Source organism: Microtus pennsylvanicus, chromosome 14 (assembly GCF_037038515.1).
Source record: "Microtus pennsylvanicus isolate mMicPen1 chromosome 14, mMicPen1.hap1, whole genome shotgun sequence".
Classification (NCBI taxonomy): Eukaryota; Metazoa; Chordata; class Mammalia; order Rodentia; family Cricetidae; genus Microtus; species Microtus pennsylvanicus.
The window spans coordinates 41,230,862-41,254,372 of NC_134592.1; the positions used below are offsets into that span (position 1 = coordinate 41,230,862).

The 23,511-nt window shown below is 40.0% G+C and overlaps 1 protein-coding gene across 2 annotated transcripts in view; it reads right to left on the reverse strand.

Annotated features, from left to right (window-relative positions):
• Positions 1-8,858: 8,858 nt before the first annotated feature.
• Hif1a (hypoxia inducible factor 1 subunit alpha) overlaps positions 8,859-23,511 on the reverse strand; it is a 44,525-nt gene continuing 29,872 nt past the window's right edge. For both annotated transcript variants that reach the window (XM_075948265.1, XM_075948264.1), the window contains exons 6-15: positions 22,195-22,397; positions 19,368-19,474; positions 17,756-17,903; positions 15,971-16,191; positions 15,134-15,420; positions 13,990-14,112; positions 13,425-13,864; positions 11,724-11,832; positions 10,702-10,828; positions 8,859-10,224 (exon numbers count right to left, since the gene is read on the reverse strand). In XM_075948265.1, coding sequence (XP_075804380.1) covers positions 10,073-10,224; positions 10,702-10,828; positions 11,724-11,832; positions 13,425-13,864; positions 13,990-14,112; positions 15,134-15,420; positions 15,971-16,191; positions 17,756-17,903; positions 19,368-19,474; positions 22,195-22,397 — 1,917 coding nt within the window. In that variant the 3' untranslated portion in view covers positions 8,859-10,072. The remainder of the gene's footprint in view (positions 10,225-10,701; positions 10,829-11,723; positions 11,833-13,424; positions 13,865-13,989; positions 14,113-15,133; positions 15,421-15,970; positions 16,192-17,755; positions 17,904-19,367; positions 19,475-22,194; positions 22,398-23,511) is intronic.

Below are 23,511 nucleotides of genomic sequence, written 5' to 3' on the forward strand. Positions count from 1 at the left end.
ACACACACACACAGAGAGAGAGAGAGAGAGACAGAGACAGAGAGAGACAGAGAGAGACTGAGGCACAGACTATAAAAACTTATGAGAACGAAACAAAAACGTACAATGAAACCGGTGTTGTAAATTTTAAAAAACGGCAGAAGAAGAAGAGAGACATCATCATGCGACAGGGCTCACGTGGAGGGTTTTTCGGTTTGTTTGTTTTTTGTTTTTTGAGACAGGGTTTTTAATTTTGGAGCCTGTCCTGGAACTCGTTCTGTAGACCAGGTTGGTCTCAAACTCACAGTGATTCACCTGCCTCTGCCTCCGGAGTACTGTGATTAAAGGTGTGTGCCACGACCTCCACCCAGCCTGTGGAGGTTTTTTTTTTTAATTGGGGGAAGAGTATGGGTAAGGGGGGAGGGGAGGAGGGAGACTGGCCTCTGGAGACAAGAGCTGTTGAAGAGAAGAGGGAGAGAGAGAGACAGGAGGCAGGCAGGGCCCGCCTTTTATGAGGGGACATAGTGCATGTGCCATAGTTGATGTCGTTGATGATGTTGTCAGGTGAGCCGGTCAGAGTACTGCCTGAGTATGGCAAGTGCCTCCTGTCAGGTGCCAGGTGCCAGGCCAGCATAATGCATGGATGCTAACACATGCCAGAGTATCAGGGAAAACTAGGTTCCAGAACTTACTCTATTACCAGCCTGGCTGGCTGGTAAACTGGCTTTCTAGAGAGCTGCCAACCTTCTCTTACTAATTACCACCCAAGTATGCATGGTTTGGAAGAACGCCTTTAGTTTTCACCCATATCCTGGTCCAAATACAGTCAGTTCCTACAGAGACAATGCCAGCATCCTGTTTTTATGGAAGCCCCTTGGGCAGAACCTCTGAGCCACTACTTCAGAGCTGGGGAAAGAGGCAGCAGCTTTCTTTCGGTGCCTCTTCTGTCTTATGGGTACACTCTGAGAAGGCACCATGGTTCTGTCATTGTAAATTGGCTTACCATGTCGTCGAACTCCTAGCCTGTATGTGACAGCTGGGATCTAAGTAAATGAGGAGTTGCTAATTTCTCCAATCCCCAAGGCACACTCGCTTACTTCGCATTTAATTTCTCATTATGTAGCTATTTCCTTCTAAATGAAATATCCCCCTGAAAGGAATGGGCGGGGGAGGGGTCATAAGTCCCTGGAAACTAAAGGAACAACAGTCTCACAAAATGTGCAGAGACTCAGGAAGTGACATGATTCCCAGGCTCCTCCACGGCAGGAAATAAGCAATAAGCAATGGCTAGCACAGAGAGAGATGAGACTCTCTTTAGTGGAGATGACTGTAAGTCGGGCAGGGAGTTTGAGTAATAACCCATCCTGGGTTGTGGCTTTGTGATGTGGCTGCTTTGAGTCACTCGTGTTTTTGCAAACCCTTACTCATGCTCCTGTAAGTAAACCCAGTAAGCTACCGTTTCTCCAGGCTCCATTCAGGCGGCACCGTTTCTAAGGTCTGTCTCTGTAATCTGTGCCCTCTCTGCAATGAATAGACATTTATCACATCTCCTTCTGCATCTTCCCAGCTTAAGCTCAGGGTGATTAGTTATGTTGAGGGCCTGAAGTGTGTCAGTGGGTGTAGGCTTTGAGGTTTCTTTCAAACGTTATTCTCTCTTTCTACTGCCACATAGAACTCTTAGCCAGCTCTCCAGGCTCATGTCTGCCTGAGCGCCTCCATGCTTCCCGCCATGACGAGAATGGACTAAACCTCTGAATTGTAAGTCAGCCCCAATTTTATATTTAAGAGTTGCCATGGTCACGCTGTCTCTTCACAAAATAGGAACCATAACTAAGACAGAGAGTCTATCAGTGCCCAATGTAAGAAGTTGGTAAAATTTAGACCAATATAGATCTCAAGGCCTGGATGCGTAGGTGAGAGTTGGTAAATGTTGAGCAGGTCCCAGGTGACACTGGAATGAGACACCTTGCTCTCTCAGGAATGGCAGACACAGGAAGCCCATCAGAATGGTTCTCGGGTATCAGTCCTCTAGGGACTGTTTCAGTTCAGGAACTATCATGGCCTTGCAGGGCAGGCCACTATTGTGGAATATTTGTTTAAGTACACAGAGATGTGCTGTTGTTTCATCTTGCCTTCCTAAGGCACCTGACTGGTCTAATAAAAAGATGAAAGGCCAATAGCGAGGGAGGAGGCATTGGCAGGACTCCTGGGCAGCGTAAGTAGGAGGAGAAAATTGGGCTCAAGGGAAAGAAAGAAAGAGAGACATGAGGGAGACACCGGGGACAGCCAGCCAGACACAGATAAAGCAGGAAAGCAGGACATACAGAATGAAAGAAAGGTAAAAGTCCCAGGGCAAAACATAGATGACTAGAAACAGGTTAAATTAACTTAAAAGAGCTAGTGGGGCAAGCCTAAGCTAAGGCCAAGCATTCATGATGAATAATAAGTCTGTGTCTTTATTTGGTCGTTATTTGGAGGTCCAAAAAAAAAAAAATTCCAACTACCTTGAACATCCATGTTCCACGATGAATACTTAAAGAATGAAAAAGAACGGGATCAGACTGGGTGAGGTAGAAAGATAATGGTAGTAAGTGACATCCAGGGTTCCGGTTTCTGAGAATAAGTGGGGCTGCTCATCCTCTTCCTCAAGGGAGGGCTGCGAGAAGAGGGATTTGAAAGACACAGGACAAGGTAGCCTTGCTTTTCATTTCGTCGTCATCGCCCTTGCTATTGTTGATAGCAGCAGTACATGAGTGTGCTGTGGATATGTAATGTGTGCGCATGACTGTGGGTTTGTGTGTACTATGGGGCACATGAGGAAGTCAGAGGACAGCTTTTTTGTTTGTTTGTTTTGAGACAGGGTCTCTGTGCTGGCTAGTCTAAAGTAAACTTGACACAAACTAGAGTCATCTGAACTGAAAAAAACCTCAATTGAGAAAATGCCTCCATAAGATCCAGCTAAATGACATTTTCTTTTTTTATTTATCTTTTTTTTTATATTTATTGAGCTCTACATTTTCTCTGCTCCCCTCCCTGCATCTTCCCTCCCCCCCCTTTCAATCCTCCCCCAAGGTCCCCATGCTCCCAATTTACTCAGGAGATCTTTCTTGTCTTTTTCTACTTTCTACTTCCCATGTAGATTAGATCTATGTAAGTCTCTCTTAGTGTCCTCATTGTTGTCTAAATTCTCTGGGATTGTGATTTGTAAGCTGGCTTTCTTTGCTTTATGTTTAAAAACCACCTATGAGTGAGTACATGTGATAATTGTCTTTCTCGGTCTGGGTTACCTCACTCAAAATAATGTTTTCTAGCTCTATCCATTTTCCTGCAAAATTCAAGCTGTCGTTATTTCTTTCTGCTGTGTAGTACTCCATTGTGTAAATGTACCACATTTTCCTTATCCATTCTTAGATTGAGGGCCATTTAGGTCTTCTGTTAATTATTCCAATTTTAGTAGATGTGAACAGTCAGGGTTGATGATACTGATCAGATTAGCAAGAGGACAGCTCATGTAGACAGTGAGCTGGGACTTGCCAAATGACTACTCTACCCTCTGTCTAAGCTTTGCCTGTATTTGCTAGAGACTGTTGGGATAGCTTAGAGTGAAACAGCGCTCATTGTTCTTGCAGAGACAGGACCCGTGTTTGGTTTCCAGCATCTACCTGGGGGTTTACAACTGTCCTTTTCCTCAGTTCCTGGGGATCCAGTGTCCTCTTCTGAATTCCCTGGACACCAGGCATGCACAACGTACACATACACATATGCGGGCAAAACACTTAAACACATAAAAAAAAATCCTTGAAGGAAGGATTGGGAGGGAGGGAGGGATGGAGGGAGGGAGGAAGAGAGGGAGGAAGGAAGAAGAAAGAAAGGAAGGGAGGAAGGAAGGAAGAAGAAAGGAAGGAAATACAAACATTTGGTCCACTACAGTTGAAGGAGTAATCTGCTGGCCTAGTCTGTGACCTGGGTACCCTGTCCCTTTAGGAGACAGTGCCCGCCCATTCCCAATCTCCCTCTTCCAGTGGTCCTACCTCCTCTCTCTCTTTCTCCTCCCTCTCTCTCTGTCTGCCTTTCTTCTGGAGAGGCAGTTTCTGCCTCTCTTCCTTCTCCCCTTCCCTTTCCCTTTTCCCTCCATAACCCACCAAATAAACTCTATACCCAAATTCTCTCTGCATGGGGTATCTGCCTGTCTCCCACCTCAGGCCATCCGCCAGGGGACCCGCAGAGGCCTGGGGGTGATCCGCCTCCGTCCCTTGTGGGCTGGTACTCCACCATCTCTATATAAATGATAACAGAATGTACCTCATCCAGGGAATTAAGGACCCTGACAGCAGGCACCACAGTTTGAGATCATGTTCTTGTACAGTCAGTCAGTGAATGAAATGAGCTAGAAAATAGCCTCGTTCTCGCTACTTTGTTCCTAGGACTGGAATTCTTTCGGGTTCTCTCGTTACATAAGAAACCCCATCCCCCCCTTCAATCACGTGTTACCCCTCGTGTATTCCAAGTAGAAGGACGGTGAGACAATCAAGAACTCAGAGTTGAAGGGGTGAGGGAGGGGGACTGGTAATGTCCAAAAATCCTCTTAGGAGATTTGAGAGAGACGGGTGGGGGTGGAGGGGAAGGGAGTTAAAGAGGAAGGATCCAGATGTCCGCCCAGGTGACAGGTATATGCAGAGTAGCACCGGCCCATGCTGTGAAGTTCTCTCTGTAGGTTACAGGGATTGACTTCATTTTAAAGGTTCTGGGGCAGATTAGGAGTCGGGCCAGTTCACACTGCTCACCACACGGTTTGCATGCCTGTGAAAGATTTTGTGGTACTGCTGCATACAGAACCGTTTGAAAATCCGTTAAACAACAACAACAACAAAAAGCATTTGGAAAGGCTCCTCGTACAAAGCAGCGCAAATTAACTTGATTAATTCAAAGACTTCTAAACATAAATTTGACTTCACAGAATTCTAGCCTTCTTGTCAGGATGTATATAAAATTCATATATATGAACAAGATTCAGGTGCATGTATACACAGACACACGTATATATGTATTGATATAGATGCAATAATATATATTGTTCAGCTTTCAAAATATCATGACTTTGTGATAAATATTTCAGTAGACAATAGCCACTTTAAGATTTAAACATCCAAAAACCCAAAAGGTTCTCTTTAAATGGCGCCCACCTCTGCTGAAAAACGCGTGCTGCAGATCAGTTTTTATTAGCAAAGTATTTACAACACCTCAGCCACGTCTTTAAAAAACTGGACCCTTACGTCCAGTGAAGACACACGAACAATCCTAAAGGAAAGAAAATGCAAAGCATAGGGAGCAATGGCTATGCAGAGCCTGAGCAAGCTCACTTCCCAGCAAACTACAAACGCTAGGATTACAAGAGATTAAATTTAAATCCCCAAGTGCTTCCATAATTTGTAAACCCTTCTCGGTCTGTCCAACAAGATTCTCAATGATTAGCATAAGCAAAACAGAAGTGGGGGGGACCAAACCAAATTTAAAAATTTAACCAAACAAAACATACCACGTGGGGCAGCTAGAGTTTTCGTTGACTTAATCAGATATCCCAGTGCGATTTATTCAAAATAAGCTTAAAGGGCTGGGGCAGGGGGATGTTTAAGCAACTCATCTCTCTTGGTAGCCCAGACTGGCCTCAGCCTCTGGAGGGGCTGGGATTCGTGCCCGCTAGAATTTTTCATTTTTGGCTAGATTAGATAAAGACTCATTAAAAACTGCGATGATCCAACATGTTCAGAGGCATCGGAAATTTCTGTCCTTCAAAGGACAGCTGGCAGCCGAAAGCACTTGATAGGGACAGCCCAGGCCCCATCCCAAAGCGCCCTGGGATCTCGGTCGCCGCAGGCTGCGTGGGGACCGAGGCGCGGCTGCCCCCGCCAACCTAGCACATGCGCTCGTACACGTAGGCGGGAGCCGCGGGCGGTCCCGCGCCCCGCACACCGGCCGGCTGCAGCGGGGCGCTGCGCCCAGGCACGTACAGGGGCGGGGCCAGAGCGACCGAGGCCGCCTTTCCATCCGCAGCAGGTAGCACCGAGCTCGCCCGCCCGGTGCAGGAGTACCAGGCTCCCCGCCAGCCAGCTAGGGTCAGGCTGCGCTGCTCTCAGGCACCTGCCTTTCTCTGCTTCCCGGATTACAGCCAAAACGGAATAAAGGAAATTACATAGTAAGCGGAGATCGGGTGTCTGAACAGCGTCTTGGATAAAACCCACCCATGACAGGTAAGAATTAAATTATTCCCAAACCCCTGAAAGGTGTGAACACAAAGCTCCAGAAGGCTTTTAGAGGAGCGGGTGTAGTGAGGTGTCGCTTTTATCGGACAGGACACTATGTGGAATCATATTCTACAAATTGCTCGAACTCCTACTGGATAACAGGTTCAATGCTATATAAAGGGAAGAAACAAGAGCAAAATGGTCAGGGGGCAGATTTGAAACACTGCCATAGGTCTTTTACTTTTTTGTTGATTCCAGCCAGCAACATGTTTGTGGTTTTATTGAAGTAAACTTTAAGGCAAAGGCTCTCCACCCCGCACTCCCGTTCCCCTCTCCCCAACTCTTGCTTGACACGAGTTTAGAACTTTGAACTTTTAAAACCTCTTATCGAAGCTTGGAGGAGGAAGCTAGGATTCGGAATGGTAATTACGAGGTTTTAACCACGTCTTTTATGCCATTAATTCCAACAGCTCTGTGAAAGCCACATGCATTTTTAATAAGCCTTTTATATGTCAAGTGCTCTGTCATTCGTTACACATCGAATCACTTCGGTGTCTCTTGTATTGAGAGAACTTAAGTTTTAGTTCAAGCTCAAAACCCAGTAGTAGCTTTAAGAACACGTTGGTTTGTTTCTTGTCACCCCTCTTTGGACATGCCACTTTAGTTCTTCTCAAGTGACATCCAACCTCCATTTTCTACTCTCATTGTGTTTTCCTGTGTGCTAATTTTAAACATTCAGCAATGGGAAACCATTATGTTCCGCGGACTGGTGGTTAGGACTGTAGGCTCCGGGTTTCTGATGGCCAGAATCTATAATGTATAAAATGAGATACAAGCATAATCCATAGAGGTTGTGAATTAACGTGCAAAATGGTAGCATTAAGTCTAGCATGTGGTACCTAACAGACATTAAGGGTCATTTAGACGCAGACTTTCCAAAGCATTTTAGCAACAGTTAGTTAGCTATGGTAATGGTGACCATTTTCAGTTCTAGGCCTAACAGGCACTGAACAAATGAACAGAATATGTCAATTCCCTTTGCTATACTTTCGTCAGGGAAAAGTAATACTAGTCATGCATTCACAGCAGCACCGGAGAATGGGGCAGCATAGGCGGCTTAGGTCTCCTTGAGGGAGAGCAATGCTCAGGATGCTACAGCAGGGTTCTAAAGGCAGTGTAAAGAAATTCAAGATGGTGGGCAATGCTGGGACGGAGTGGCAGACTATCTGGAGTCTTTTCTGAGAAATCACATGTAAGTACTAAATTTTTCCTTCCAGCTCCCTTCTGAACCACTGCTCACAAGTCATTTCCTGATTTCTATTATATATTAATTGACAAATTTACAAATATTTGAAAACTGTACATAAATTTCAAGTTTTCAACTGAAATTAATTGGTTAAACATTTTTAAAATCTTGTGAACTGGGAATATTAAAGCAACCACTTTATCCTAAATTGTCACCTCTATAGCTGTCTATAATTAACTGTGGAAGCACGTTGGCTCATGGTGTGCTGTGCCCCAATTTTGGAACAGTTTTACTAAAGTGTTAACATTGTTATTTGCAATCACAGGTTCATCCTAAGATAAAGACAGCTCACTTTGGTTAGGATTTATACACAGCTAGAGGACAAGGTTCCCCACTGGTTATGTAAGTGTCAGCGAGGCTATGTTTCTGGGCTTGTAGTAGTTCAATGCTATATAGCGTTTGCTTGGTATGCATGTGAGGCCCCAGGTTTGACCCACAGATGTTCTCATGTAGCCCACACTGGCCTAGAACTCAGTGTAGTCAAGGCTGGCTGGAATTCCTGATTCTTCTGCCTCTGCCTCTAAGTGGTGGGATTACAGGAGTGCACCAGCAGTCCCAGATTCCATCATTTCTTACGTTTAGACATCTCTAAGACTTTCTGATCTTTTAAAACTTAGAATGCGAAAGCAAAACAGCTCTATTATAAAAGAAAACACAGGGGGAAAATAAAGCTACTTAAAAATGTTTTTAGAATACTAAAAGTGATGCATGATATAGAAAGATAAGCATATAGCTGGAGGATTTGTGGTGTTTATTTGGAAGTTTCTAAAATTCACAATTACAGGATACTGTTTTTTGACCTAGAAAAGTCAGGTAATGTACAATTATCTGTAAAACACACCTGCATATTAATGTGTCATGTACCCCTATCATTGAAACCAAACCTACCAAGATAATGTCCTATGACGTAAGATTCTTTGACCTGCCACTTAGGCTGGGAAACGGTCGTATTTCAGCTCTAGCTTTGTCTGCTGATGGGAACAGGTTAGAAACTCAGAGGACCCGAGACCCTTCCAACAGTGCATGATTATGATGTTTCATGGTTTGCTTCGCTTATTCCATTCATACTGAAAATATTGAAGTTTTGTGTTTTATATTTTAATAGACTATAAATTTAATGGCAAATTTCTAAAAAATTTCTCTTTACAGTGCAATATTATGATTTGTCATTATTTAACATGACATTCGGGAATACATCATACATTAGATAATGGCAATAATGAATGGAGAAATGCACAATGTAATTTTTATAAAGAACTTAAACTTTTGAGAAATGAGCTGGAAATGTTGAAACAAATGTTAATTTGAACATAAAAGCTGACCCAAGGGGGCCTGGTCCACAAAGGATGTTTATTTGATGTAACAAAACAGTACAGTTAGTGTTAGACCCAACCACAAAGAACAAGGGAATGGAAAATTTATACAATGTACATAGAAAAAAACAAGATGTTTGCTATAACAACTCTATATTCCTAAAATAATGCTTCTAAAAAAAAAATCACTCAATTATTGAAATCTATATGAAAAAAAGATGTTAATAGCGACAAAGTGCATAAAACCAAACATCATATTTTGAACAAATTAACAGACTAGGCAATTTTACTAACAATTCATGATTTTTTTGTTGTTTACAGTATACTCAAAATGTCTTTACACCAATAGGGTGGGCAGAACATTTATGTTTAATATTATTACACAATATTAGCATAAGCTTCCACAACTACATAGGGAATTGTTTTCTTTTGAGCTGGTAAAGTAACTAAAGAAACATCAGATAATTTCTCTGAATTGAGAATTTTATCCAAATAAATGCCACATACCTTCCGGATATATGCATATCTCTCTATATCATGTAAATGGCTTTACCCATATAAAGAAACCATACAGTTTAAGAATCATTACAAGATCAACAGTGTCATGATCCAGGCTTAGCAATTTCATAGGCCAAAAAAAATTTCTTCTTAAAAACTAGTTTTATAAATGCAGAATATATTGCATGATTAACTGCTGGTATTTTTAAGAAAATATATTGTGCAATTGTGGCTACCATATACTGCTGACAAAGCATTATTTTCATGTAAAACATGAAAAAAATGAGTAAAAAATTTTCAACTGCCTATGATCATGATGAAGAGTTACTGCCTTTTTAAAAAGTTATATTGGCATATCATTAAAAACAATTCAATAAGGGACAAACTCCCTCACCAAAAATAAATAAATAAAAGGTGCATTTTAAATGACTACTGCATTGCAATGGTGGAAATACTGCGGAGATGTGAACGCGCTGCGATCTGGCATTAAAAGAACATACTAAAAAGGGCATTAATGAAAATTAAGTAGAAAGGGGATCAAAACTAAACTATCTGAGTTTGTGCAGTATTGTAGCCAGGCTTCTAAACTTAGATATAGAAAATATAAATAGACTGCTGAGCCACCAGTGTCCAAAAATAACCAACAGAAACAAAAACCCAAACAAACAATAATAACAATAACTGAAAAAAAAAGAACACAAAAAACAATCAAAAGGAATGAGATTATAAAAAGCTCAGTTAACTTGATCTAGAGCTCTGAGTAGTTCTTCACCCTGCAGTAGGTTTCTGCTGCCTTGTACGGGAGCATTAACTTCACAATCATAACTGGTCAGTTGTGGTAATCCACTCTCATCCATTGATTGCCCCAGCAGTCTACATGCTAAGTCTGAAAAACAAAAAGATAGCTAAGTATCATTAAATTGATATTGTGTAGTAGGTATTGGGTAAAATAAAACAAATTTCTGGAAAGGTTTTTAGCCTATGGGGTAAACCCTTCACTAGCAGATAAGTGTAATCAAGTTTATTTCTGCTGTCAGAATGATTATATGAAGTCTGCTCTGAAATACCCAATCCCTGAATTTCAAATGTGGCCAGCAGACAAAATGCTACTTACTTCATCTTTCTTTCTTTCTCTTCCTTTTTCCTTCCCTTCCCCTTCCCTCCTTTCTGTGCTCCCTCTCTCTTTCATTTTGAGACAGGGTCTCAGTTTGTATTTGCAGACCTTACTGGTGTGCCACCACCACCTGACCAATTTTTACTCTTCCTAAGGAAGTGGAATCACTATCACTTGGGGACAAACTCCTAAAATCATTTCATATTTAAGCTCTTCCTTATGCTGGTTAAGAACAAATTATAAACTAACCAGAGGGTATTAAAATAATTGTCTTTTGCTCCATCCCATTCTGTTCACTAGATTTACATCCTTTCACGCGTTTCCAAGAAAGTGACGTAGTAGGAGCACGGTCACCTGGCTGCTGCAATAAAGTTCCCTATAAAAAAATTAAGTTAATATTTAGTATATTGAATTTTTTACAGTAAAAAAATCTTTGTAGTCAGTATACATTTAATACCAACCAATAAGCCAGTGTCTTAAACAATGCTCTAGAATTTAAAATTGTCTTATTAATGTAATTTTTTATTTATTCTTATAATACTATGATAAAGTTATTTCCTCCCCATTATTGTTAATGTGTTTTTAAATACTTTACAATCGATTTGTTCTGACCATAAGCTAGCCTCAACTGTCCTTAAAACAGTGTGTCTCTTAAAATTATTTTAGATTTATTTTTATTTTATGTGTGGACATCATATGTGTATGGTGCCAGCAGAGGTCAGAAGAGCGTATTGAAACTGGAACTGGACTGACAGAGGGTTGTGAGCCTCCATGTAGGTGCTGGGATTTGAACTTGGATTTATTGGAGGTGCAGTCAGTATTATTGACTACTGAGCCATCTCTTTAGCCCAGTTCTTTAGTAGTAAGGAAAATAATTTACTGAGATGAAAATGAGAGTGCTGTTGATACTGAGGGCGGAGTGATACTGCCATGTTTAGGTTTTTCATACCAGAATTTATTTATTAAATATAAGGGTCTTTCTTTGTTGTTTTGTTTTTTGTTTTTAAAAAAATGGGGCTGGAGAGGTGGCTCAGCGGTTAAGAGCACTGACTGCTCTTCCAGAGGTCCTGAGTTCAATTCCCAGCAACCACGTAGTGGCTCACAACTGCCTATAATGAGATCTGGTGCCCTCTTCTGGCCTACAGGCAGGATACTGCATGCATGCATGCATGCATGCATGCATAAATAAATAAATAAATATTTATTAATGATAGCTTTTGAAAATACAATTTTAGTATTTATTCAGAAGACAACACACCACTCACACTTACAATTCCTGATGCTTGGAAAAGGGAACCATCATTTTCCATTTTCCGCTTCCTCTGGGCATTCTGCAAAGCTATTATCTTTGGGTTTAAGTCTTCCTCAGTAACAGTATTTCTGGAAAAGGAAAAGCAAACCATTCTCGCTAAGACCACCATTGTTCACTGGACTACTGAAATATAAGACAACATTCATTTCTGTATAGTATTTTCAGTTTATAAATGTTTCAGCTGGACACAGAGCTACACACCTATAATCCCTGTTTGAGTCCAGCCTGGCTACATTTTAAGTTTAAGGCTAGCCTGAACTATATATTGCGAACCTGCAACCAAATAAAATTTATGTTCATTTAAACCTCACTCTAGCACTCGAGGATAGATATGACAGGTACTTTGTACCTTTCATAAATTTTATAAATGAGAAACTGAGGCCAGTTAGGTAGCTTGCTCTAAGTCCCACTGCTAATTATTTGTAGCTATGGAAGCAATGCCAGCCTTCACGTATTTATCTCCTCCACAGTGACCTTTGCACTCTGCTGGTTTGGCCTCAGTACTGACCAATATATACTCAATATATATCTGAGTTGCTGTACCTGAAAATATTAGGCAACAAGGAACTATTATAAAGTCAATTAAGCTTGTTGTATTTTCAGTTTCCAACAGAAAGCCAAATGGCTAAGTCATATATGACTCTTCTATAAATATGGGTTCTTAATTTTAAAATATTTATAAATCATGTCGTATATAAGCAAGCTAGTTTAAAATTTTTATCAAGTATGTTATGTTTACAAAATATAATTCAGTCTATCATGTAAATATCATCTGTAGTTGTGCTTCTGTTAGGTTTATTTGGCGTGTGTTTACACCACCACACTCAGCCTTGGTCTTAAGCTTGTAATTCTCCTGACTCAGCTGCCTGAAAGCCTGGACTAATGGCATATTTTACTATACCCAACTGAAAATACTGAATTCATCTAAAGACCCAAGCTTTTTTCCTAGGTCAGGAGAATGGCAGGCTTGTCCTAGTACTTCAGGTGAAGGGGTGATAAGAGGGAACAAAAGTCCCAGTTACAGCAGAGTTTTTTCTTCTGCTATCAGAGGCAGCTTGCTGACTAGGCCCAGAACAGAAGGAATCATTTTTCTTCCACTAACTAATTAGCAAAAATTACTTTCCTGTAGGTGTGGCCTCAAATTTAAAACACATCAAATACCATTATATACTATATACAGAAATTCTAAATATTTGCTCAAAGCAAATGAAATATTTGCTTCATTCCATAGAAAAAATAATGTAAATCATTCTAGGACTCTTGGTAGATCTAAACAAATCTAATTTTTTTTATAATAATGACAACACAAAAATATGTAATGAAGAATAGAAGTTTGAGACTCGCAATTATATGCAAGATTTTAAAAAGGTCTGCAAACATCCATATTTACCTGTGAGAACTAAACACCACCAGGCTCAGTTTGGGATGGGAAAGAACCATTTAGCTAAAGGGCTTTCCTTCACGTATAGAAGGATCTAAGCAGGGAAGAAGCTATTTACCATTCTAAATGGAACACGAAGAAATGCCTGACATTTATAACTTACCAACTGAACTTACTTTGATGTTCCTTAAAGTATATGTCAGAAAGATGGCTGTATGTTTAGAAATCATTTAACATCACCTATGTACTAGAACATGACTGAATGTTCCATATAAATACCTTTGACTCAAAATGACAGACACATTAGGGCTCCTTGGATGAGCTTTCTCTGCCTGTTCTCTGACTCTCTTTCCTGCTCTGTCAGGTGAGGCTGTCCGACTGTGAGGAGCACTGTATGCTGATGCTGTAGCAGCTGTCGTTTCTTGAGGTACATGGGCAGAAGATGGAGATGCAATCAGTATTTTAATGTCTTCTATATTGTCCTTCGTCACTGTTTTTAATTCATCAGTGGTGGTGGCAGTGGTGGTGGCGGTTGTGGCGGCAGCGGCAGTGATGGTAGGTTTCTGCAGCTGGGTCTGCTGGAACACTGTCACTGTGCTCACACTTGGAGGACTTGAAGAACTGCTCTCTAATGGTGACAACTGGTCAAAGGACCGCAACTGGAAATCATCATCCATCGGGATGTAGGGGGCCAGCATCTCCAAGTCTAAATCGTTGTCCTTTCAAACAATAAATAAATACAAGAGTTTTTTATAATGACCACACTTTGTAAAAGAAAAACAAGTTAAACTCGGTCATTTCAGCTTAAAAATTAATAAAATACAAAATAAGCAAGGCAACACACCTGAGTTGAAAATGGGTTCTTTGCTTCTGTGTCTTCGGCAAACAGTTTTTCCACCAGTTCCAACTTGAAGACATTGACCATATCGCTATCCACATCAAAACAATATTCACTGGGACTGTTAGGCTGTGAAAAGAGTTAGGAGTGTTTACTTTTTCCTGAAGAAGTCGCTAGGTTTGCTTGTTAAGAGGTTTCTGGCTCATACAATGGAAAGATATATTTGGTAGGCTGAGGCAGAAGAATCTCTGTAAGTTCGAGGTCAGCCTGGTCTACAGAGTGAGCTCCAGGCCAAAAGGGCTAATAACAGTAAGATCCTGTCTTAGAAAATCAAAAACCAGCCGGGCGGTGGTGGCGCACGCCTTTAATCCCAGCACTCGGGAGGCAGAGGCAGGTGGATCTCTGTGAGTTCGAGGCCAGCCTGGTCTACAAGAGCTAGTTCCAGGACAGGAACCAAAAAGCTACGGAGAAACCCTGTCTCGAAAAATCCAAAAAAGAAAAAAAAAAAAAGAAAGAAAATCAAAAACCAAAACAACAACAACAAAAAAAAACCAAAAACAAAAACCAAACCCTGCCCCTCAAAAGAAATTTATTTATTCTAAAGAATAAAATTGACCAAGCACTCAAGTTCTACAATGGTACCAATTAACTAGATGATATTTTCCCTGGAATCTTAAACGTCTATTCTATTATGTTAGGAGTTATAGGCAAGAATTTAATACTGTAGCTTGGTATGCTAGACGTAACACTTTGCTCTTCCTCATTTTTCATTAGATTTACTTTGTTACCTCAATGACAAACACTTCTGTGCTGGGCAAACCATCAAAGCAAAAAACATATTCTTCAAAAGGCTTTGAGATACCATATTGCTTAACTTACACATGCCAATTTTAATTCCTAACAATTTAATGCAGATCCAGACTTATTGTGCTTCACTAAGCAGGTTACAAAGTTCAGATCTAAACTGTCCTGCTCTGAAGTTCAGTGTTAATAGTAGAAAGCTCTGAAATGAATTGTTCTGGATTTGGAAACAGCTGTTTGTGACACTTTCAGCCCTGGTCCAACCTAGAAACCATTTCTGTTGGGTTTCAGAGAACTATCAGTGCCGGGCATATTTCTCCTTGACCTTCTCCTCTGTCGTAGTACCCACCTCAGGTGAACTCTGTCTGGTGCTTCCATCAGAAGGACTCGCTGGCTGATCTTGAATCTGGGGCATCGTAAAGGAGAGTTCCAGTGACTCCGGACTTGGCTCTAACTTTAATGCCACCTCTTGATTTAGTGCAGGATCAGCACTACTTCGAAGTGGCTTTGGAGTTTCAGAAGCAGGTAATGGAGACATTGCCAGATTTATATTTGTTAATTTTTCATTAGAAGAGGGGAACATTACATCATTATATAATGGGACATCTTCAAGTTGTTGGTCTTCAGTTTCTGTGTCTGCAAAAGAAAAATCTCTTCATCAATCTGGAGAACATTAGGATTTTAACAGTCTTTAATGGAAAAGTTTACAGACATTAGGGTATGACCATTAGGTCTGAGCTATCTTCTTTGTCCACACTGACAACTCCTAGGATGTGTAACTAATCTTTTTATATGCTAAAAGTTAGCCTAATTTGAAATAACATTTTTCATTTTCATGTTTGTTTTATGGTAAGACTGCTTTTTTAATCCTTTATCATTTACCCAATTATATCTACTGCAGTTTAACTCTACTGAATGGGTGCAGTGAGGAGGCAGGGAGGCTAGTAGAAGGTATCGAGAAATACCTTCACGATACTCTTAACTACAATTCCCAACAGAACACAAAAATAAAAGCAGGAAGGCTATGAAATTTCAGAAACAAACATTAAATACTTTTGAGAAACTATACAAAAAGTGCAAGCATCATACAAATGCTTAAGTCAAGAAATGTAGCACAGTGCAGGTCAGCTGGGACAGGAAGCAGCAGACATAGCTGAAGAAATGGATAGACTCACTAAGCACCCACCATCACTGCCAAAATCCAGAGATATAATCGTGTCCCCAGCAGCTGGGGCCAGCAGAGTTAGAGCATCAGGTTCTTTCTTAAGCTTATCAAAAAGGCAGCTTGTATCCTCTGATTCAACTTTGGTGAACAGCTGAGTCATTTTCATATCTGAAGATTCAACTGGTTTGAGGACACATTCTGTTTGTTGAAGGGAGAAAATCAAGTCGTGCTGAATAATACCACTGTCAAAAAAAAGGAGATTAGTATTTGTAAATTAGCATTTGACACAATGACAGTGAAAGGGACTACAAAATGACCCTGTCTCTTAAATTATATTTTATATGAAAAAAGGATTTTTACATATCTTAAGATGAATAATCTCTCATGCATATTTGTCACATTTCTTTTTTCCCCGGTGTTGATGACTGAACCCAAGACCTTGTGCATGCTAGGCAAGTATTCTAATACTGAGAAAATGTACATTGTTTTGAAACACCAATATGAAAATATAAAAATTTAAATAAAATTTACTAATTAAAACATTGAACTTCTTTGAGAACACGAGTAAAGTACATGAAGGACACAAGCAGAGTAAGACGTGCTGACGCACACAATGAGAAGGACACAACATTCTCTTCAGCACTAACACACGAGGTATGGTCTACAGATACTAGAATATAACGATAACGACCACAGTCTTTATGCAGGGAGTCATATTTTTTTTTTGGTGGAAATGATATAGTGATGTCATGTACAGGCTAGGAAAGAAGAAAGAAAGGGATGAACAACCACCCAGCTTCATGTCTGGCATCAAGGTACTTTTAGCTAGCATATTACATGTTTAATATGTGAAATGAACAAAGAACATAAAGACTGACATATACAACCCGTGCCTTCCAGTAGTTTATAATACAATTACAATACACTGATCACTCCTAAAATGGAAAAGGGGTCTTTCACAGAAAACTGAACAAGCTAAAACTTGAGCTCAAGTAACATTCGTGAGGCAGACTGGGGAGAGGAAGAATAGCTTTACACAAAGGCAAATATCACAGAACTCTTTAGAACTAAGATGATTCTTTGGGGTTAGAAGTGGTAAGGCATGGAGTTTGATCCTAGCACTAAAATCATCCCCCGAAGGAAACAACAGAAAACTAAAAGTTGTAAGAACAAAACAATGGCCAAAGTCTTCATAAGAGGGGTAACCTGGATTTTGGTGGCACCTGTGAAAGCTGTGCTGGAGACTGCGGGTACAGCCCTGCAATCCTACACAGGGCAGCTGAAAATTCAAGGCTGGCCTGGTCTAAAGTGTGTTCCAGACCAGCCAGGCCTACTCAGTGAGACAGGAAAAAAAGTAAAGGGTATAGAACATAAAAAACGAGCTATCCACACTAGAGAGCTCTGCCTGGCAATTAAATTAGAATGTTTTGGTAATGTTTTAAGAGTGACTGAATGGGGCAAAGCCCACTAGAGTAAGTTCCATAGTTCATGAATGTAACAACAGCCCCCGTGTCACAGCATACAGCCTGTCATTGTGCCCTCACAGAAGAGTCATTTAACCTTCACAGAACCTTCTTGGCCATAAGATAGTATCTGCTTAAAACTGAACTACCAGGAAAACAGATTCATAGACTGACTAAAAAATAGATTCTGTTTTGTGGGATCACTAGAATAGCTAGTTTGGAATAGTGGGCCAGAGTATAAATCATAATCCAGTAGAAAAAGGAAAATAAAAATAAGTTTTCATAAGATTATTTCTTCTTAATGAAGTCACATAAATGTAAAAGTGTCTCTTCCCCATCTCACCTCACAACGTAGTTCACACACACAATGCACTGTGGCTGAGAGTTCTTCGTATTATATATGACAGTGGCTTGAGTTTCAACCCAGACATAGCCACCTCTTTTGGCAAGCATCCTGTACTGTCCTGTGGTGACTTGTCCTTTTGTAAACACTAGGGATAAGAAAGCATCACAAAAAAAAAATTAAATAAATAACTGAATATTCAATCACAGAAGTGTTGAATGTAGATTGTTGGTTTTTATTTTCTTTGTTTTTTGAGGCAGGGTTTCTCTGTAGCTTTGGAGCCTGGACCCTGTCCTGGAACTAGCTCTTGTAGACCAGGCTGGCCTCAAACTCACAGAGATCTGCCCGCCTCTGCCTCCCGAGTGCTGGGATTAAAGGCATGTGCCACCACCGCCCTATGGGTTTTGTTGTTTTGTTTTAGGACAGGGTCTCTCTATGGAGCGTTGGCTGTCCCTATGTAGACCAGGCTGGCCTCAAAGTCACAGATCTGCCTGCCCCTACCTTCCAAGTGCTGAAGTTAAAAGCTTCCACTGCCATGTGTGACTGGATCATTGCTTTTTGTTTGTTTGTTTTTTAAAGGAGAGATATTTAAATAAAATTGTCTGACTGTTTAAACTGATAAACAAAGGCCAAACACACTTGAAAATAAACTCCAAGCCGGGCGGTGGTGGCGCACGCCTTTAATCCCAGCACTCGGGAGGCAGAGGCAGGCGAATCTCTGTGAGTTCGAGACCAGCCTGGTCTACAAGAGCTAGTTCCAGGACAGGCTCCAAAACCACAGAGAAACCCTGTCTCGAAAAACCAAAAAAAAAAAAAAATAAACTCCAAAGTAAAATTCCTATCTTACTATAAAAGAAGGAAAGCCAGGAATGAGGGACAAAGTAGTTGTAGTTCTTTTAGTGACTTATGGTCAAAGTGTCAGACTAGAGACTGATCACATGGTACATTCAAGAAAATGGTATTATTGTTTCCTTGTTCAGATAATCAAATCACTAAAAAAAGCTATATAGAGAACATTTGAATGTATAAGTTCATATCACACTGTAGTCTTGTAGCAATTCATGCAGTATAAATTAATTACTGACTTAAGAGAATATAATAAATCAACCATAACTGCTATCACGAATATCCATGCTCTGATTACGGTGTAGGCATACTCTGTAGTTCAAGGCCAGACTCTGTAGTTAGGTCCAGATTAAACAGGCAAGTGAGAAATTGTGACATTTGGCTTACTTTGGTATCATAGACTTCATTTGAGTAAAATTCAGAAGCCTAGTCAGGGTGACAGCAATCATGTGTGTATGATACTAATCCCATTCACTGATGCATGAAGAAATGCTTCTTACCTCCTATTGACCAACCACTGATTTCAGTATATAGACAGATATGTGGGCTAGATAATCTATAATATTTGACTTTTATGGGAAGCTTTATGTATCATTAAATGATTTTTTTTATAATATTTATAACAAAACAATAATTTCATGATCAAGACATCTTATGAGGGGCTGTAGAATGTTCTTGGTCTAAGGAGACTGGGTAGTTACAAACAGTAGAGACTGGAGGACTTGAGCAATGAAACTACCTCTTTGAGTTCTTCTACTGTACTTACTATCATGATGAGTTTTTGTCAGATGATCAGAGTCCAAAGCATGATAATATTCATAAATTGAGCGACCCAAAAGTTCTTCTGGCTCATAACCCATCAGCTCAGTAATTCTGTTTAAAAAAATTAAAGATTATTTTTTGCTTAATAAGTTTATAACTCACCCTTAACAATTCTATACACCAGCTAGGCGGTAGTGGGGCACACCTTTAACCTCAGCACTCAGGAGGCAGAGGCAGACAGAGCTCAGTAAATTTGAGGCCAGCCTATTCTATAGAGAGTTCCAGAACAGCAAGGGCTATGTACAGAGAAACCGTGTCTTGAAAAACAAACAAAAAAATACCCTCAAACCAACCAACCAAACAAACAAAAATCCCAATTCTATACTTAGTATAATAGCGAGGTTTCCATGTCATTTAGATCCATCCTTGATATTTGATATTTCTAAAAACACATTTAATTATACATAGTCACAATACCTTAAAATACAGTTTAAATCTATAGCAGTTTATTTTTCATTCAGCCAAATTCTTCACCTTATAATTTTTAAGCCCCTGGTAAGGTCTCACTTAAATATCAACTATAAAATTCACTTTCATTAAGCCAAGGACATCTATACTAAATGGAAAGTAAAACATTAACTATTGTGATGTTTTAAAAATAACTCTTAGTTGGTTTCCATATTAATTACCTGAAATTATAAGAATTAATTTCAGATGAAAGAATGGTATCTACATGAAAATGGGCTGAAAACTAATTCAGGTAGCCTGACTGGTCCCTGGCAGTTCCTTTAGGGTGGATACTCGACTCTCTGTATCAGCCTAGAAACCATGAGGACCCACTGTGTGCTAAAGAAGACTGTCCTCAATCACACAATGCCAATCACAAACATTTTCCTCTGAAGTCTTTCTGGGAACAAACATGAACCAAGTGTTAAGACTGTTCAGCTTAGATTTCAAAGGGCTTAAAAACAAAACAAAACAAACAAACAAAAACAAAAGAGAAAACCTGAGGCACAGGTAAGAGATACTCATGCCCAAAATGTAAAAAGAAAGCCCCTAATTACAAATGGGCACAAGAAAGGTAGCTTTGTTCTAACAGTATGTTAAATAAAATGGCTTGTGCTGTAACAGTTTAAGATCTGCTATTTACTCTAAAACCAATAAAACAGAATTTTTAAAACATAAATCAAACTCTTGCTTCTTCAAAAAAGAATATACCAAAATACACCAACACTAGGTGGCAGCATTACAAAAGGAAAATAAATTATGCTTCCCCTCCATCCCAGAATGGTAGGTAGTAGGGATTGGACCTAGAGCAGTAGTTCTTAACCTTCCCAATCCTGCCACCCTGTAATACAGTTCTTCATGTTGAGGTGACCCCCAACCATAAAATTATTTTCATTGCTACTTCATAACTGTAATTTTTCTACTGCTATGAGTTGTAATGTAAATATCTGTTTTTCGATGGCCTTAGGCAACCCTTGTGAAAGGGTGGTTCAACCCTCAGAGGGGTCATGACCTAATGGTTGAGAACCACTAATCTAGGGATTCACAAATGCTGGACAAAGTCCACCCCCTTCTCTTTTTTTGGTGCTGGTGGTGATGGAACCAAGAACCTTGTGCATACTAGGTTTTCTGTTTAAAATGTTTTCTAGGAACTTCTTGCTCAATAACACCTCAGAATCAAGAGGTAGAAAACATTTTGTTCAGTTTTAAGAAAATATTTATATCACACTTCTAACATCCAGGGCCACCAAAATGGGCTAGCAGGTAAGGCACCTGCTACCAAACTTGACAGCATAAATTCGGTTTCTGGGACCCACATGGTGGATGTACAGCATCTTCGATAAATAAAAAAGCAACTGATGGATTTCTAACAAGAGAATGGCATGATCTGATGATCATCACCCTGGAATGCCCTCTTTGGGCACATTGGATGTAAGAGTAAAAAAAGGCACAAATCTGTTGGTAGAAATGCAGCTCATAAGTTTATGCAACAACTCAGGCCAAAGGTAATGAAGTAAAGAATTAATGACAGGAGCACAAGGTAGAAAGAACGATGGGGCGGACAGTTGGACAGTGCATTTACAGAGACAACTAAGTATAGTTTATGAGAGTAAGGTATCAACAGAGCTATGTCAATAATGCTAGGCATCACAAGAGGAACAGCGAGTTGTGCTGTCGGGAGCAGCAGTGGTGCAGTTCAGGACAGAAGTATTTACTTCGTTATACAGAAAATGATCGAGACAGAAACATCAAGTTGGCAACTACATGAGCAGTAACAGATTTAGGAAATGGTGACAGGAACCATGGGTGGAGCTGAAGGTGCTCGAAGGTTAAAGAACAACATTTCTTTAAACTTTGCCTTTGAAATCTATGTTCTCGTTTCATTGTTAAGCAAGATTCTCAAAAGCAAAAGGAATGTCATGATTTTTATGGTTGCTTGCAGTACCAAGGTATAAACTCAATGCCTTTTGCATGAGGGACAAGCAATCCATCTCTGACTTGTGTCCCTAGTCCTTTACTTTTGTGAGACAGCTGACTGTGAACTCACCTTCCCCTGCCTCAGTCTCCCAGCTGATGAGATTATAGGATTGTGTCACCAGATCCAGCTACAAGTCTCATCTTAATAGATTTGTGTAACACTTGGCAGAGTATTTATAGTATACAGTCAATGCTTAATGTGAATTTACAAAGCTAATCTTATGTTTTTGTATCCCAGGAGGCATCTTCATATTCAGCTTCATGAATACATGCAATATACCATTGAGTTTTTACTAAAGGCTACGGAGAAATTTAAATTTTAAAAGTATAAAATAGAATTAATTTACCTTTCATCACAGTAAGAGAATTTCATATCCAGGCTGTGTCGACTGAGAAAAGTCTTGCTATCTAAAGGAATCTCAATATTTGATGGATGAGGAATGGGTTCACAAATCAGCACCAAGCATGTCATGGGTGGTTTCTTGTACCCACACTGAGATTGGTTACTGTTGGTGTCATATACATGAATATGGCCTGTGCAGTGAAGCACCTGTGTATGAGCAAGAAAATAAGCAGTTACCTTTTTCCTTTTTTAAAGGGGGAAAGAAATGCAGGTCAGTAGTTGAGTTAACCTGACAAACTTTATAAAAGTGTATCTTTGAAATTGAAAAGAATGTTTTCTCCATGACACCATCTATGATCTAACCTGTGTACCACAGTTATTATAAAATAAAAGGGGGTAGTGGGGAGCTGGAGAGATGGCCTAGCAGTTAAGATATAAGATAATTAGGTAGGTTTTTTTGTTGTTTTTTTTTTTAAAAAAAAAAAAAAGGCATTGTGAGGGTGGTGTTCTGGAGAGATGAGGCAGTGGTTATGAGCACTGAATACTTTCCAGAGGACCAAGACTTGATTCCTAGCACCCACATGGCAGCTCACAACCACTAGTAACTCTAGTTCCGGAGGACCTGATGATGCCTTCTCAGCTCTTCAGACAACAAGCATGTATGTATATACTGATATACATGGAGGCAAAACATCCATGCACATGAAAGAAAAACTAGGGCTCATTTATAATCCAGAGTATGGATCTAATGCCCTCTTCTGTCCTCTGCAGGCACTGCAAGCACATGGTACACTTACATACATCCAAGTAATACACAGAGAAACAAAAAGGTTCCCTGTGTAAGTCTGAGCTGTCTTTCCTTCTACAGTCATCATTATAGTTGACTTTGCTATGGTGACTATGGTTCAGTACTGAACAGGAAAATGAAACAGTGATGGATGGAAAAGTAAACTTAAAACAGGATTTAAATACTAGTTGCCAAAGCCAGCTGACTAAGTTAGCTTGGCATAGAAATGCTACATTTATATAATTTAAATTTATATTCCAAGCTGGCAAATTACTATGCTGTTTTGAATGGAGATTGCATAGACTGGATGCAAGTGCAAATATACAAAAGGGAACAAATATAATTAGCCACTAATAAATTTTTTATGTGTGTAAGTGTTCTGCCTGCATGTATGTGTGTGCACTTTGTGTGTACCTGGTGCCTGAAGAAGAGATCAGAAAAGAATATTGGATCTTTAGGAATTGGAGTTACAAATGATTGTGAGTTGAAACATGGGTGCTGGGAACCAAACCAGGTCCTTGACAAGCAAGTGCT